This window comes from Vanellus vanellus, assembly GCF_965231255.1.
Source record: "Vanellus vanellus genome assembly, chromosome: 1".
NCBI lineage: Eukaryota > Metazoa > Chordata > Aves > Charadriiformes > Charadriidae > Vanellus > Vanellus vanellus.
In genome coordinates, this window is record NC_138905.1 from 4,871,715 (window position 1) to 4,886,666 (window position 14,952).

At 44.9% G+C, this 14,952-nt stretch overlaps 1 protein-coding gene across 1 annotated transcript in view; it reads right to left on the reverse strand.

Moving 5' to 3' along the window:
* The window catches only part of SFMBT2 (Scm like with four mbt domains 2), a gene marked incomplete at its 3' end in the record, with an annotated part of 123,352 nt that overhangs the window by 30,510 nt on the left and 77,890 nt on the right, over nt 1-14,952 (reverse strand). The window contains exons 8-11 of the mRNA XM_082490200.1: nt 13,334-13,435; nt 12,513-12,660; nt 7,026-7,108; nt 3,404-3,530 (exon numbers count right to left, since the gene is read on the reverse strand). Of these exons, the coding sequence (XP_082346326.1) occupies nt 3,404-3,530; nt 7,026-7,108; nt 12,513-12,660; nt 13,334-13,435 (460 nt within the window). The remainder of the gene's footprint in view (nt 1-3,403; nt 3,531-7,025; nt 7,109-12,512; nt 12,661-13,333; nt 13,436-14,952) is intronic.

Consider the following 14,952-nt stretch of genomic DNA (forward strand, 5'->3'; position numbering starts at 1 on the left):
CCCTCAAAGTGAAAAACTTCTTCCTAATGTTTAATCTGAACCTGCCCTCTTCCAGTTTAAAGCCATTCCCCCTGTCCAGACCAGGCTGCAGATGAGCTTCAGCTGCCTCAAGTCAGCAGGCAACCAATTACCTCAGATGAAAAAAAGCCAAAACCCGCCATTTCACACAGCTCTACCAAAAGCAAAGATGCAAAGTCGTGCCTGCTCTGTACACTGGAGATCATCGCAGAGGAGAAAAACTGCCTGGGGTGACAGCTCTGTGTCAGGGGTGGAGGAGGACAACCCAGCTCTCCTACATCCACCACCTTTGCGGCATTTGGGCACATGCCTGCAGCTCTGCTCTCCCCAGGTCTTACCCGGCCCAAAGCACGAGGCTTAGCAGGAAAGACATGAGAAGCACAAATGATTTGGCCTGCCAAGCTTTAGCTCAGGAGGAATCTCTCTTTAGGTAGCAATTGAGTTATATATCTCTGAGAACGGGATTTATCATGGAAGTGTTGGGAAAGCCTTGTCTACCATATAATGCTACTTTTGTAGAGCTCAACCACACAGACATCTGCCTTTCTTCTATTTTAGAGCAAGCTGCTAGCACACATGAGGTACTTTGGGTAACCTGACAACGTTTTTACTAACTTCAAGGGCTTTGATTAGAGACTTTTCCTCTTGTACAAACTGCACTGCACATTGTCAGATGCTGAAATACTTCTTGGGTTATTATAATCTATAATATAATTTATATAATAATATAAATGATGCTGAAGGTGATGTGCCAGGTGATGATGAAGCCATACAGTTAGTATCAATCGGGCTTCCACTGTCTTCCATTCCCAAAACACTGAGAGATGAGCATCTTGCAGAGGAGGGAAGGTGACTTTTTCTGCAGATCAGGCTTGAGACTTCATCTCACATGGGATCTTTGCAAGAACCCCTCGCCACAACCCCTGCTCCTCTGTCTCTTCCAGAAATCACATACTTGACTATGGTTTGTTCTCCCATTAACCCCTTCCTTGCTGTTTCACCCCAGAAGGGCCAAAATAAATTTGTGTTAATCTCTGAGAATGAGGGTTCACACTGCTTTTGCAGAAACAACCTTGACCGCAGCCCAGAATTACTCATGAGCCACCATACTGACCCAGAGAAGACATGGGTGACTCCTCTCCTCCCCTCCCACCTCCTGCTACAGAGCTCCCATGGAGCAAGCATGTGTCACTGACTTTACCAAAGCAAAGACTTACTCTGTTTCCTTTTGATTCTGCTCTCTGCAAGACAACTCTGCAACCTGGAGCCCAGCCCAAGCTTCGGTTCTCCCCATCCCTTCTTCCTGTTAGGAGATTGGGAAACCGAACATGTGCACTATTCCCTTGAGCTGCAGAATATGACTGAGCCTTGCTTTCCTCCAGCCTCACTGAGACAACGCGCCACCGTATCTCCTGGGGCTGTACGTAACAAGTGTTTAAGAGATGCTGCTCTTTCATCGGCCCAATCTCCCAGGGATGCCTCAAAACATCTAGTGGCATCTATCAGAAACGCATAAGTAGAGCTGCACAGTATCTACCTATCAGCATGTGACTGCAGGCAAAGGGGTGGAGGTATTTTAATGTCACGTCTCCCTGAACCATTATGATAGCTTAACCAAATGCATTTTATTTTGCAAACAGGTAGGTTCCAGCAAGATGCCGATTTTCGACTGTGTCAGAGCTAGCAGCACAAGAGACTGCCTTATGCATTCATCGAGAGGCACAAGTACAGATCTTACAGAGGCTGGCGATGAGGAGGACTATGGACCACCAGAAGAGCCTTTGATATTCATGGTCCTCTCTCCTCAAACCAGGACAAAAGCAAAGAAGCATCCTACATTTGTAGTTGATGCTGACCCAATTACTATTGATTTCAGAGGGAAACTGAAGCTTATACATTCATTGCAGATGAAGCCAGTAGCTTCAAACAACAGTGTGTAACCTTGATGGGTAAAAATTAAACTGTGTTGTGACAATGATGCATGCTACAACAACTTGAGGAATGACTGAGGGAACTGGGGTTGTTTAGCCTGGAGAAGAGGAGGCTGAGGGGAGACTTTAGCACCCTCTACAACTACCTGAAAGGAGGTGTAGAGAGGTGGGGGCTGACCTCTTCTCTCTGGCGACAAGTGATAGGACGAGAGGAAATGGGTTCAAGTTATGTCAGGGGAGGTTTAGATTGAATATTAGGAAACACTTTTTCACTGAAAGGGTTATTAAACATTGGAACAGGCTGCCCAGAGAGGGGGTGGATTCGCCATCCCTGGAGGTGTTTAAAAAAAGGGTAGACGTGGTACTTGGGGACATGGTTTAGAAGTGTTTTTTGTCAGGGTAGCTTAATGGTTGGACTTGATGATCTTAAAGGTCCCTTCCAACCTCAGCAATTCTATGATTCTATGATTCTGTAACTTTATGGTTTATCATAGTGCCTATCAAAACACTTAAATAAGCATGGCTTTCTGCTCTTGGTGACTAAAAATAACACTGCTTTTAAAGCAATAATACAAAGAATCCCTGTGTTGTTCTAAATTACACTTACTTAAGAAGTCCTTGCTGAGGTGAATTGAGAAAGAAAGTCCCAAGAGCAAAACCACATTAAAAATGAGCTCATCTCTACCGTATTTCAAGAAAGGCAGTTTTGATATGGTATTACGCTCTGCTAGTTTTTCAGCCCTCTCCTAATACTGCTTGTACAGTGGTGGTGTTCTCCATGGGATGATGGCTTTCTAAAATCTGTATTATAGAGTTATTGCCTGCAAGAGCTCTCTTAGATCAACAAAGGAAATTGTACAATCACAGAGAGGAGACAGGGACATGAGCAGGCGATGGCCATAGTAAGGAACAGCACATACTGCAGAAGTTTTATGGACCTAGGTGAAAAAAAGAAGGAGTGGAAAGAAGGAAGGAAGGAAGGAAGGAAGGAAGGAAGGAAGGAAGGAAGGAAGGAAGGAAGGAAGGAAGGAAGGAAGGAAGGAAGGAAGGAAAGGAAGGAAAGAAGGAAAGAAGGAAGGAAAAAAGGAATGAATGAGGTTGCAGCGGGACAGGGGATCCCATAAGAGCCTGTTGGAAATCACAGTGAAAGTCTCGGCCACACAAGTGAGGCAAACATCCATTCCCCGGACAGAGGTCTATCACGATGGCAGTGAGGAAGTTTCTATCGTCAACGGAGATCATGCTGATAAGAGCCCACATGGATGGGAGGGTGGAAGGTCTTGTGGCTCCCTCGTGGAGACAGCAAGGGATGATAATTCTTAATAGCATACTCTTGGTAAATGTGTATCAAAAAGAAAGGCTGGAGGAAGCAGTACTGTGCAGAGGATGAAGGACAAAATTAAAAGAATGTTTGAGTGAACAACACAAACACAAGAAGCACTTACAGCACTTACCTTCAAGGTGAAGCCACATTAACCGTCCTTTAACTGAGGTGATAGAAGCGACACATATCTCTGCAGGGTTCCTGGGGTTCACTGCCTCCAGCTTCATGTTCTTAGTAAAGCCACGGCTGAAGGATGTCTGAAAGAGCCAAGGACCGACACTGAAGCATGGCACTGCAGCACTGCATGCCTTCAATTAGGCTGTCCACTGGGAAGCATAAATTTAGCATTGTTTGCTTTTCACTGGAAGTGCAGGATACAATGAAGAACACAAATGCATCCAGATTCAAAAACGGAGCCGCCCTGGACACCCAATATGAAAAAAACAATGATGGCAACAAATCAGGAAGCAATGTATTTCGTGGTTTACTGCAATCCCTAACTCTCAGAGACTGGGAGGAGGTTACTCCACACTAGCTCCAACTATATTTGAATGCTTGCTATTGATGCACTTGCTGGCCGCTCTTGGTGATGTGAAATTACAAAGAGACTTGCTGCGCTTGAGCATCTCTCATCTTGTTAGGAGAAGCCTTGTAAAGCAAAGAACCCACCTTGCCTGAGACCAGAAAAACTTCTTCATACGTTTAGTTGCCCAGGCTGGCTGAGGTTGGAGAAATTTGAGTAACCTATTCAAGTACGTTTTTCTTCATGGAGTATTTTAAGCTGAATGTACAAGGTCCTTCTCTGTAGACTTCAGGTACATAAGTTCATTGGTTGCAGATGGGTGTAGATGGAGCTAGTTGTGTTTACTGCTACAGCAGTATCTCTGTACACTTAAATACAGCACCAAAGAAACAGATCTTTCACAAGCTGAGGCCCTCCCACTCTTCTCCAGTGAAGGTAAAGGCAAGCCAGATATGACAGCAAAGGTCCCCAGATGACTGGTCATCACCCGCAATAAGAAACATGGGACCAAAATGTGGGGTCATGAGCTTGGGGGGTCATGCAGCATCCCCCATTGTACTAAGAGTCTGGCAGCCTGCGAGAAGCAACAGGTTGAGGTTGGCCTGGCCACGTGATAGCAGCAGGCTGCTGACCAGTCCCTCCTGTTGCTGCTAGAGCTGGGATGGCTCAGTCCTACCGTAACAAACCACAGCTCCTGTTTGTAGCCATTGCAGGTGATCCCAGTGCAGAGGGATGCCAAGACCCTACAACCCTCTCCAAAACCTTCCCTGCAAGACCAGCCTCAAGCTACTCTTCACTTACTTTCATCCTTGCCCTCTGCCCCTTCCAGTGTCCTCTCTCCGTTCACTTAAGGTCAGTCCCTTCCCAATATCCCCACCACCACCATCCCTGAAAACACAGTAATGCAATACCTGTGGCTATGCCACGGCTTCCTTTCCTTGCATTTTCCTCCCCTCTGTCCCACCCGTTCTGCAACACACGAGCTCTGAGTGCTCGCATCTCCCCGTTTGCACACAACAGCACAAAAAGGTTCCCCCTCTTGGCTGAGATTTTGGTTAGTAATAACAAGGATAGGTAGTAATTGTCACTGACTCAAAATGACACCAATGTCTCATCCAGCAGCTGAAAGCCAGACTCAAATTCAACCCTTCTCTATTTGTACAGCACCTACAACCACGGGCACTTCACGTTGAACGATCACTGGGACCTCTTTGTGAGACTGAAAACTTCTGGATTTGGTCTTTTTTTTTTTTTTTTTTTCATCAAGAGGCCTTCTAAGAAAGTGCTTCTAGTTTCAAACATTGCTTGGACCGTCACCAGCCTTGCTCAGCACACCGATCGGCCTCACCCTGTAAAAGCTACCAATGGCCAGGACTGCAGAAAAGCAGGGTGAGTTTGTTTAAATGCCTTTTATGTTGCCTAACAAGGAAACATCATTTATCATCGCACCGGTTCCTTTCATTGCAATTCAGTGCTGGAGGCTAATTTATACAGAATCAATGGCAAAACAGTTAGCTGGGAGTTTATTTTACTAAGCATTTGGTCATGTCAATCCAATTCATAACTGCCTCTCCTTGTTAAATATCCCCCCTGGGGAAACGGTTACAGCATATCCACTTCCAGCACCACGTCTGGCTGCACTAGGTGGAAGATGTGCTTGTAATACAGCTTCTATCAAAGAGCCGCTCACAGCCACGAAACAAATGGACCGATCTGCCAGAGAGGTTGCAGAAGCGACAACGTTGAGATTACATCTCTTCTGCCAAGAACTGTGTTATCGAGAGTGAAAGAATAACAGACACATGTTCATCTGATGAATGTTTCTTTAAAAAAAAAAAAAAAAAAGAGTGCTTAGACCTGATTTAATCTCCGGAGGATGTTACGCAGAGACGATTCTCAAGGCTGCCAGTGTTGAGCACAAAGATCCATTACTTGACAAAATAGAGATATAAAGAAAAGGGAGGGGTGCTTGCAGAAAAGAAGAAATGCAGCCGTTCTCCCACTCTGATGGTGCGATGCAGCATTGTCCAGCTTCCCTCAGCGCTTTCTGAAATCTCAGTAGAGTCCCTTGAGGCAGAGGGTTTTGCACAGGATGGCACAATAAATGGGGCAAAGAAATCCTAACTCTGACTTGATTCCCAGGTCAAATTCTGTTGATGATATAGGTCTTCCAAATTCATCAACGTAAAGTGTTCAAATTCATCAATTCGCCATCAAAGGTCTGTTCCAATCCAGGCTGCCCTTAGGCCACCACAGATGAGGAAGACCATTTCACAGGCTCCAACATGCCATGCAAAAACATGGCTAGAGTCTTGTGAGACTGTCTCAACTCTGCTTCTCATAAACACCCTCTGCCCCAGTCTCATGCCCACCAAGTACAGTGAAAGGCTATGTAACCCCCAGAGAAACCTGCATGTCCACCATTCACAACAACGCTTTATTTTGCAAACCTTTCTGTGCTCATTTTAGGTACCAACACATTTTCAGGTACTGATGGGATCTCAACTTCCATCAGTTGATGGGAGCATGAAGAAGAGCACCAGGTTATTGGAAAAGGCAGTAGGCTATATCTGCCTTTCACCAAGTGATGAATACCTGTCAGATGAAGCCACGGCAGACTGTCGCTGCCACAAAACAGCCTCCAAAAGATTATTTCCAAAGCTCTGGATCTTGATGGCCTCCAGTATAATGATGTGCTGCTCACTCTCACATCACTGCTGCTGTAGCAAGGAAGCACATGAACTGTCCCGAAGACCAGAGCATCCATGCGGGTTAATCACTCTTCTCACACTCTGAGCTGAACAGTTTCAACCTCAGCTTTTAAATCCATTTGGTTTGGTTAAACGTATCTCTTTGGAAGCCAGAGAAAACACCCAACATGTGACAAGGGTCAGATGATATGCAGCTTTTTAAACCACTTCACGTTTTTTTAATAGCACTTGAATTACTCATAATGGTCAGTTGAGATTCTTCTTGTACTAGGTGCTGTACAAAATCAGAGAGGAGATGAACAGTACAAAATCTAAATTAATCAGATAAAGACAAGAGTAAGAGAATGTTGTTTTTTTTTCAGGGATGGAGACCTGAAATAATTCTCCAGCTTCTTTCCTAAGACAGACTCGTGCAGGCCTGGGGGAACCTCCCAAAGGCTTGCTGCAGCTTTTCTGTGCAAGCAACTGTGTTTCACATGGACCAACAGGAGTAATGCAAAAGCAAAAAGAAAGCTTACATTTCTAAAGCATGGGTGAGGCGCTGCCTCCGCTCCACACTGCTTCTGGTAGTCTGCCCAGTCAAAGTCCTGGCCAGAGTAACCTGCAGGATGACAAAACAGAAAGTGCCATCAGCCTTCACTTCACACCAGAGACAGAGCACGAAACCCGCCCCAAGGAGACAACAGTTTGTGTTTCAGCATCCCATCCCACCTCAGCAAACCATGCAGTATCACAGGCATGTTCTCTGGATGCCTGCTTATACACCGTGAGAGCCAATGCCAATGTTTCTCCAGCCCCCACTCACACACTTTCTGCATTTCGCTTTGAAAACTCTGCGTCTTTGTTAAAAAGTAGTAAAACATATTTATTTTCCTTAGTCCTCCTTTCCTGTGAGCATCTCCCAGGCTTTGATAGACCCACAACTACCAAGAAGTGCTATCGTCTCCATTTGCCTGGTGGGACTAGTCATGGACTTCTTTCTCTTTCCTGTAGCTATCTAGAAGATTGGGTTATGGAGCTGGACATCAAGTGTCCTTCAACAGTGGACAGGGAGAGGGCAAGAACAGCCAGAAGCTGATCCATCCTCTCCCTCTAAGCATGAGATAAATTCTCCTCTCTCTTCATTGATATGGGTGAACCCTACATGACTGACTTTCCAGCAGCTCAGCGTACATGAGCTGAATCCCATCACAGTAAGCATGTTATCCAAGGCTGTATGGAAATCTGGAGCAGAGGAGGAAAATGAACAGAGCTTTCCGAGCTCCCAGACTAAAGTCTCAGCAACTGGATGATCCCTTCAGCCTCTGCTTCTAGGCAAAAGAGGGAAGCAACATTGATTTATATGAGCATCTCTTAAACGGTCCCATCACAGAGAGGCTAAACAGACCTTTGCTCGTCCATTCTTCTTACCTGGCTATTTAGGCAACACAATCTTGGGACAGAGAGGGGGTTTTGTATTTGCTTTTTGGGTGCTTTTTTTTTTCCCCCGTCTGCCTCTTAGTTTACATTTTTACAGTGCTTGAAACCAATGAATGCTAATCCTGTCCAGGGTGTTGTGACAATATTGTCAATAATGTAATAACATTATTGCAGAACTACTCTTCACTGGAAAGTTTCAGGAGTCACCTAAAAGCCAAATTCTTCCCTCGAGCTCCCTGCTTGGCATCTCGGCCTGGCTTCATTCCACAGAACATCCCTTAATGCCTTTTTCATTGATAGTCAAAAAGGGACACTCGAGATCAGATGAGAATGAATCATTTCTGACAATGAAAATCGAGACATTTTTTTGTAGGCAAAAAAGGACTGGAATACTGAGTGGAGTCACCTATCAGTCACCCAGTCCCCAGAAAAAGAAGTAAAAATTTTGAAAATAAAGTCCAAATCATCCTGCTAAGATGCAAGTATCTGGGATAAGATGGACTTCTAGTCCTAGTGATTGCATACACGACAAACAAATTAATGAGATAAAGCCTTGAGCAGAGAGGGTCCTAAAAGATGCCTGTCTCTGTGGGGCATCGAAGTGCATAATAATTGGAAAGCTAGAAATAAACACACACGGAGAAGTAAAAAAGGTCAATTACTTACACAGAATGTTTATTTTGTCATACCAAAAAAAAAATTATCCTTGCACTGTTTTTTAATAACCAATTTCTGCAACAGTATTTTCTTTCCGCTTCTTCTCCATCTCCTTTTTGCTCTCCAGTTATTTGTCTGCCAGATACTTTTCAGCTTCATCAAATTAAATGGAAAACAGGAGCAGAAGTGCACATCACGTCAGAAGGGGATTCATATGACCGCATACAGATGTTTGCGGTGGAGACGCCTATAGCTGTGCCTGTCACTCTGAGTTCCCTAAAAAGTCATCGGAGATACAGGCAGATCTAGAGGTGATCTGTCTGTCCACCTGCAGAAGAGCAGAATCACCCTGTGAAAGTCCTTCTCATTCTCCACTGACTCCAGAAGAAGCTAGAGTGAGGGGCTCGGGTGGGGACTGCCACAGCATAGTTGTCTACATTAAATCACCTGGGGTCCACCTCAGCTGCCAGACCACGTTTGGGTCTCCAGAGACCCAAAAACCTGCCCACACCCTGCACGTTCTCTCATCTTCAATATAAACCCCTCACATAAAATCTTGGCAGAGCAGATGGAAAAGGTATAAAAACCTGACTGAGCTGTCACCACACAACCACCTGTTAGCTTGGACCTGCACCACTGAAATTGCTGGAAGACCTTTTGCTGTAGACTTCAGGAGTTGGGGTTACTTAGTCTGAAGAAAAGGAGGCTGAGGGGAGACCTTATTGCTCTCTACAACTACCTGAAAGGAGGTTGTAGCGAGGTGGGTGTTGGTCTCTACTCACAAGTTACAACCGACAGGACAAGAGGAAATGGAGTCAAGTGGCACCAGGGGAGGTTTAGGTTAGACATTAAAAAAAACTTCTACACTGAAAGGGTTATCAAAGACTGGACAAGGCTGCCCAGGGAAGTGGATGAATCACCATCCTTGGAGGTATTTAAAAGCCGTCTAGATATGGTGCTCAGGGATATGGTTTAGAAGTGGGCCTGGTAGAATTAGATAACGGTTGGACTTGATGATCTTAAAGATCTTTTCCAGCCATAACGATTCTATGATAACTCACTTCATCAGCCCAACCAGGATGACTCCAAGAGGAGCATACTCGGGAACGAGCTTCAAACAAGGCCGGACCTGTATATGGCCTTTCCATGGAGCACCATGATATTAAGCACACACTGTTATCCTTTAAGGCTCAGCCCAAGTAATAACGTTCAAAGTTTTGCTTGTAGGATTCGCCTGCTGATCCCCAAACATGGTGTTTTCTACCTCGACTCTCAGCACGGAAGAGCCCAGCAGTTCTATCACAAGCAAATATAACAATACAAATGTATTGGAGGTTTTGGAAGTGGCATTTCCTCAATAAGCCTTACAACTAGAAGTGCTACTGATACGTTTTTCCCCCTCTTAATAGCTCATAAAAAGGAACAATGGTTGTTAGTCTAAAAGGAAGCGGTCTATAAATCCAGCTCTAATAAATATAAACAGCACTTGTTCAATATTTATGCAGCGGCAGTAAATGGGTATTCATTTTTGGCACTGCACGGGAAAATACTGCTCTTTGTTTCTAGTAGCAAATGTTTGCACCTCCTGTTCATGACTCAGCTACTGTATGTTTGGCTTCAACGAAGGCCTGACAGGCAAAAAGGCAAGAGAATGGGTACCAGACAAATAAAGGGCTCTGAACCCAAACACCCCAACCTCGTCCACTGTTCTGCTGAAAGAAAATCAGTTGATTTTAAAATCAGAAAACCTTCTTGTCAACCATCAATTAACCAAAAACAACCCCCAGGCCCAAGGCACAGCAAAGCAATTCTTTTCACAACAAGAAAAGTTACTTCTTCCGTTGTTATCTTTTGCTCTCTGGGAACTTCTTGCCTTTCAACAGGGAGAGCCGTTTGGGCAACACTGAATACTGCCAACTTATTCTCTGTTAAGGGTGACATCGGTTTGGAACGCGTGAGCGCTGGGGAAGCAAGAGGCTGGTCAAATCCGCGTGTCAGAAGGGGCAATTTTGGACACCCCAGGGCAGGTAGAGCCATCCAGTGATTTGGGTGGAAATGGTGCGATTTCCTCCTCCTTCTGCAGACCTGCTCATCAGCAGCCAGCTCACACCACAGCCTTCCTCACTTCCGCAGCGTTGCAGCCCTCTTGTATCACTCCTGGTTATTTCTTTATCCAAAGCTGGTATTATTCTGCTCAGAGAAGACTGCCTCCCTCAGTGGGGGGTTGGATGCTTTTCACTTTCCCTCTGCTTTCTTTTTTGCTGGTTTTTGGTGTTTGTTTTTTTTTCGGTTGTTGTTTTTTGTTCTTTCGTGTTTTTGTTTTGTTTTGTTTTGTTTTTTAAATAAATCATTCCAATGTCTTGATTATATTTTAGTGACTCAAAGAGTGTGTCTGCTGATGGAAGAGGTTTTTGATACCAAAGGTGCTAAGACGCAGTTTGGGCACGCAGCCCTCGTACACAGTATAAGAAATACAGCATGCATCTACCTGCCACCCGCTTTATGCCTTTTTTTAACAGCTTCCCTCCAGGATTTCTGATCCGACAGCAGAAATCAAACTTCATTTTCACCAGGGGAATGAGGGGAGACTTCCTACACCTTCTCCGGTGGACCCCAATCACCAGGCATCCCACCAGATACCCACTTTGCCCCTTAGACTTTACCGGCCAAGCTGAGAAATATCCCTATGACGGATGCTGCAGAAACTTCTAAAAATGTTGGCATCTAAAAGAGAGTTCACGTGCACTTGACCCGTAAAACACCGTCTCAGACAGGCTTTGTACCAGCACGGATCGGAAATTATTAGGCCATGACCCTGTAAGAGAAATGTCTAGCCTATGGTCTACTTCAGTCAATTAGCTGGCCCTGGGGGAAGCTGCATGTGAATTTGGGGTGGAAAAAAAAAAAACACAAAACGTTCCAATTACTTTAATTTTTAGCAACTTTTCTTAAACGTTCGGACGGCACATTTATTTCAGTGAAGGCAACGGAGTAATCATGCATGCACCGTACGCAGCTGCACGCACAGGACTCCAGGACTTTGGTGGGAATTTCAAATTACATGTGCTGCAGAGACACTCTGGATATACATAAGAGGACTCCAAATCTGGTAGGGAACAATCCTTTGCTTCCCTGGGTTTGGCAGCAGCACGCTTTTTCCAAAATTAAGATAAATCTGCGTGTGAAAAACTTTGTGGTTTTTTTTCTATTATTATTATTTAAGGCCTTTCTTTTTCTCCCAAGCAACACCAATTTTTGGCAAACGGTCAGCAGCCCATCCAGCTTCAAAAAATCTGAAATTCCAGAGAGCCAACACATTTTGCAAGTGAAGAAATATTGCTTGGGCACCGCAGGTGGTTGTCTGAAATCGCAAGTAATTAACTGCACTGCTACAGAGTTGGGAAATAGCACGGTTGGAGGCTGTTTCTCCTGGCTCTGACCTGAACACCGCTCGCAATCTGCCCTCGCCTGGGATTTTTTGAGACAGCTGAGGAAATGCCTCCGCGCTCCTGGGCAGGCAGCTGTGAGTTTAGTTTAGGCGTTTCGATTTAGGAGCTTTGCATGGCCTCGGCGTTGCACCAAGGTGGACGCTACAGGGAGATGCCTGGTTTGCTTCCAGTATACGACTTTTAATGCTCCTTTTGCTCCCTCCACACACAAAGCATCGCTAAGATGCATTTTACGGGCTTTGGTACAGGCTGCTTCAGACTACAAAGCACACGGACATCACTCCACCAGCCAGAGGCACTTGCAGAGATGTTCGCAGGGTGGAATGAACCAGAACAGCCCCGGTGACTCAAGAGAGCTACTCTTGCTCAAGACACTTCGGGTGATGCTCTGTAGTGAACAGCATCACTGTCTTAAAGGAGATAATAACAAGCAAACGTCCTTCAGAGGAGACCTGAAAATCACCAAGAAGGAATACGAACCCTTCGGAGGTGTGAGATTGACTCCGTTTTTAAGGCACCACTGTATTGGCAAGATCCCTAAGGAATCCGCATGGCAAAGCATTGAGATTTTGCTGGGTTCAGGTCTCAGGTCATCAATGGTCACTTGTAAATAATGATTGTTAAAAACCTAAGGGGTGGAAAAAAAAAAGAAAAAAGAAAACAAAATTAGAAGTTAAGTTTGCTGTAACAGTAGGAATGACAGAAAGCTGAAAACAGCCAGACTCTGGAATCAAACTACTCCCGAAAATATCCCGCTCCCACCTAGTATTTTTCATTGAACTGTTTCTACCAAAGAAATCAAAGCCTGAGTTTTACAGATGGGTACACTGAGGCAAAGGAAAGTGCTGAGGTTCAGCATCACTCAGTGTGCCCGTAGCTGAGCAGGGACTGGAGGAGATCCTAGAGACCACACAGCTTCCTCTCTCTCGCCTTTGAGAGTGTAGATTAAATATTCAGCTACCCCCTGACCCTCATCCAGATGTTTTATTTCAGAAGTTTCCCAGATGTGCAGGGAAAACACATATGCACGGAGGGGAGACAGGGATAAAAGAGGGATCCCCTTTTCCTGCATGGAAGTGGTAGATAGAGATGCTCATCCCCATCAGATCTAAGTGCATATATAGTCACCTGGTCATGCTTGTTGGACAGAAACGATCCATTAATTAGGAACATCTATGGATTTTAAATTTATTTCTTAATGTGTTCTCCAGCCAGCGAAGCAACACTCTTCCTAAATGTGGCGGAAATCAGTAAGAGGTTCATAATCAGGCTCTTTTCATCCCTCTTTTCTGGGAGCTCACCTTGGTCACTGATGCAGGACAGATATGAAACGGCTCCCTCATATTCACCGCCTCCAGCTTCATCCCCACAGTGAAGAAATGGTTTCTCAAATCAGCATGGTCCTGCAGGAAGAAACAGGGAAAAGGAACACACAGTGTGTCAGCGCTGTCCACCAAGGAGGGGTTGATACATTCGAAAATCTATTTGAAATGTGTCCGTGTGGCTTTTGTCATTTAGCTGATTACCAGATTGACTTCCAGCTCCAACTGGGCACTCCTGGTCCTATGTTTTTTTCAAGCCAACACAATTCCAGAAAGAGAGGAGACAGCCTCACTACCAGAGGACAGATCTGCAGAACCAAGCCTATCATATCTAAAGCACCGTGTGCATCCATCTCAGCGGCAGCATCTAACGTGAATTTAGCCAACACGGAGACCACGCTCACCAAAATGACGATCTGTCTGAGAAATGGCTACTTGAAAATCTCCTCTGGGCAGAGCCTTTCCACCTCTGACAGCCACTACCAGAGCAACCAGAGGTCCAGAGGTGCCAGGACTCAACCTGAGGTCCTGAAGGGCAATGCACAACATGGGTGGAAGCAGCCCAGGATGGCTCTGATTTACCCTAATGGATGTCCAGCTCCTGCAGGGCACCAAAACAAGGAGCTGGGCTGGTTTCCACGTCCTGCAAGATGGGAAGGTCTTTTCTCCAGCCAGGAGACCAAAGATGGACACCCCCCCCTCAATGAACTCAGACCCAAAATGAGGGCAACAAGAGAAAACGATGGGAAAACATGCAGCTATGTTCAAGTACAAGCCCACAACAACACTTTCACCCAGGATCAAACCTGGCTGCAACCCAAGGGATGCACACAGCAGCTTTGGGGATGCAGCCCCAAAACTCAGAAGTAACCCAGGTTCAGCCCTGATTTGCCCCCAGTTTAGTGTTTAATTTCTATCAAATTACTCCATCCCTCGTGATCCCTATCTAACAGGCGTACAAGTTGGCATCCTAATTCCAGATTAATGATCATATTTTGTGTTCAACAAAAATATCCCACAGTATTTCTAAACCAGCTGTGTATTAGCCAATACAGGCATAAAAAGAGATGATGTTATATTTAACACACACATACAGATGACTCCAAAATGGATGCAGAAAGCTTAAAGTCTAACAAGCGGTGAGCAATGTCATTCCCATCTATATTCATAGCTACATGTTGTATTCTTGTTCTAAAACGATCTTCTATTGATCCAAAGTTGTATGTCATTGTGCTTTCTTTTCCCAAGAACTGTCTTCACTTGTAGACTTAACAACTTCTATTTTGGGATCTTACATTCCTGCTGCCATTAGAGATAAGGATTTTCACAAGCTGCAACCACGGCTAAATGAATTGCTGTTTTCATCTTAACAACCTGTGATGTTATAGAGCCTTTTATGTGAGAACCAAAAAGCAGTAAAAAAAAAAAAAATCATACTGGATTTAGTCTTACAGCAAAAAAAAAGTGTATACTGACAGGGAAACTGAGAAATATTTAGCAATCCTGGCCCAAAGCCCTGTGAACTAATTAATGGCTGAGGAAGGAGCTGACATTCATTCAGGAGTTTGGGTGTCCTGCAGTGTAGCATAACCATCAGC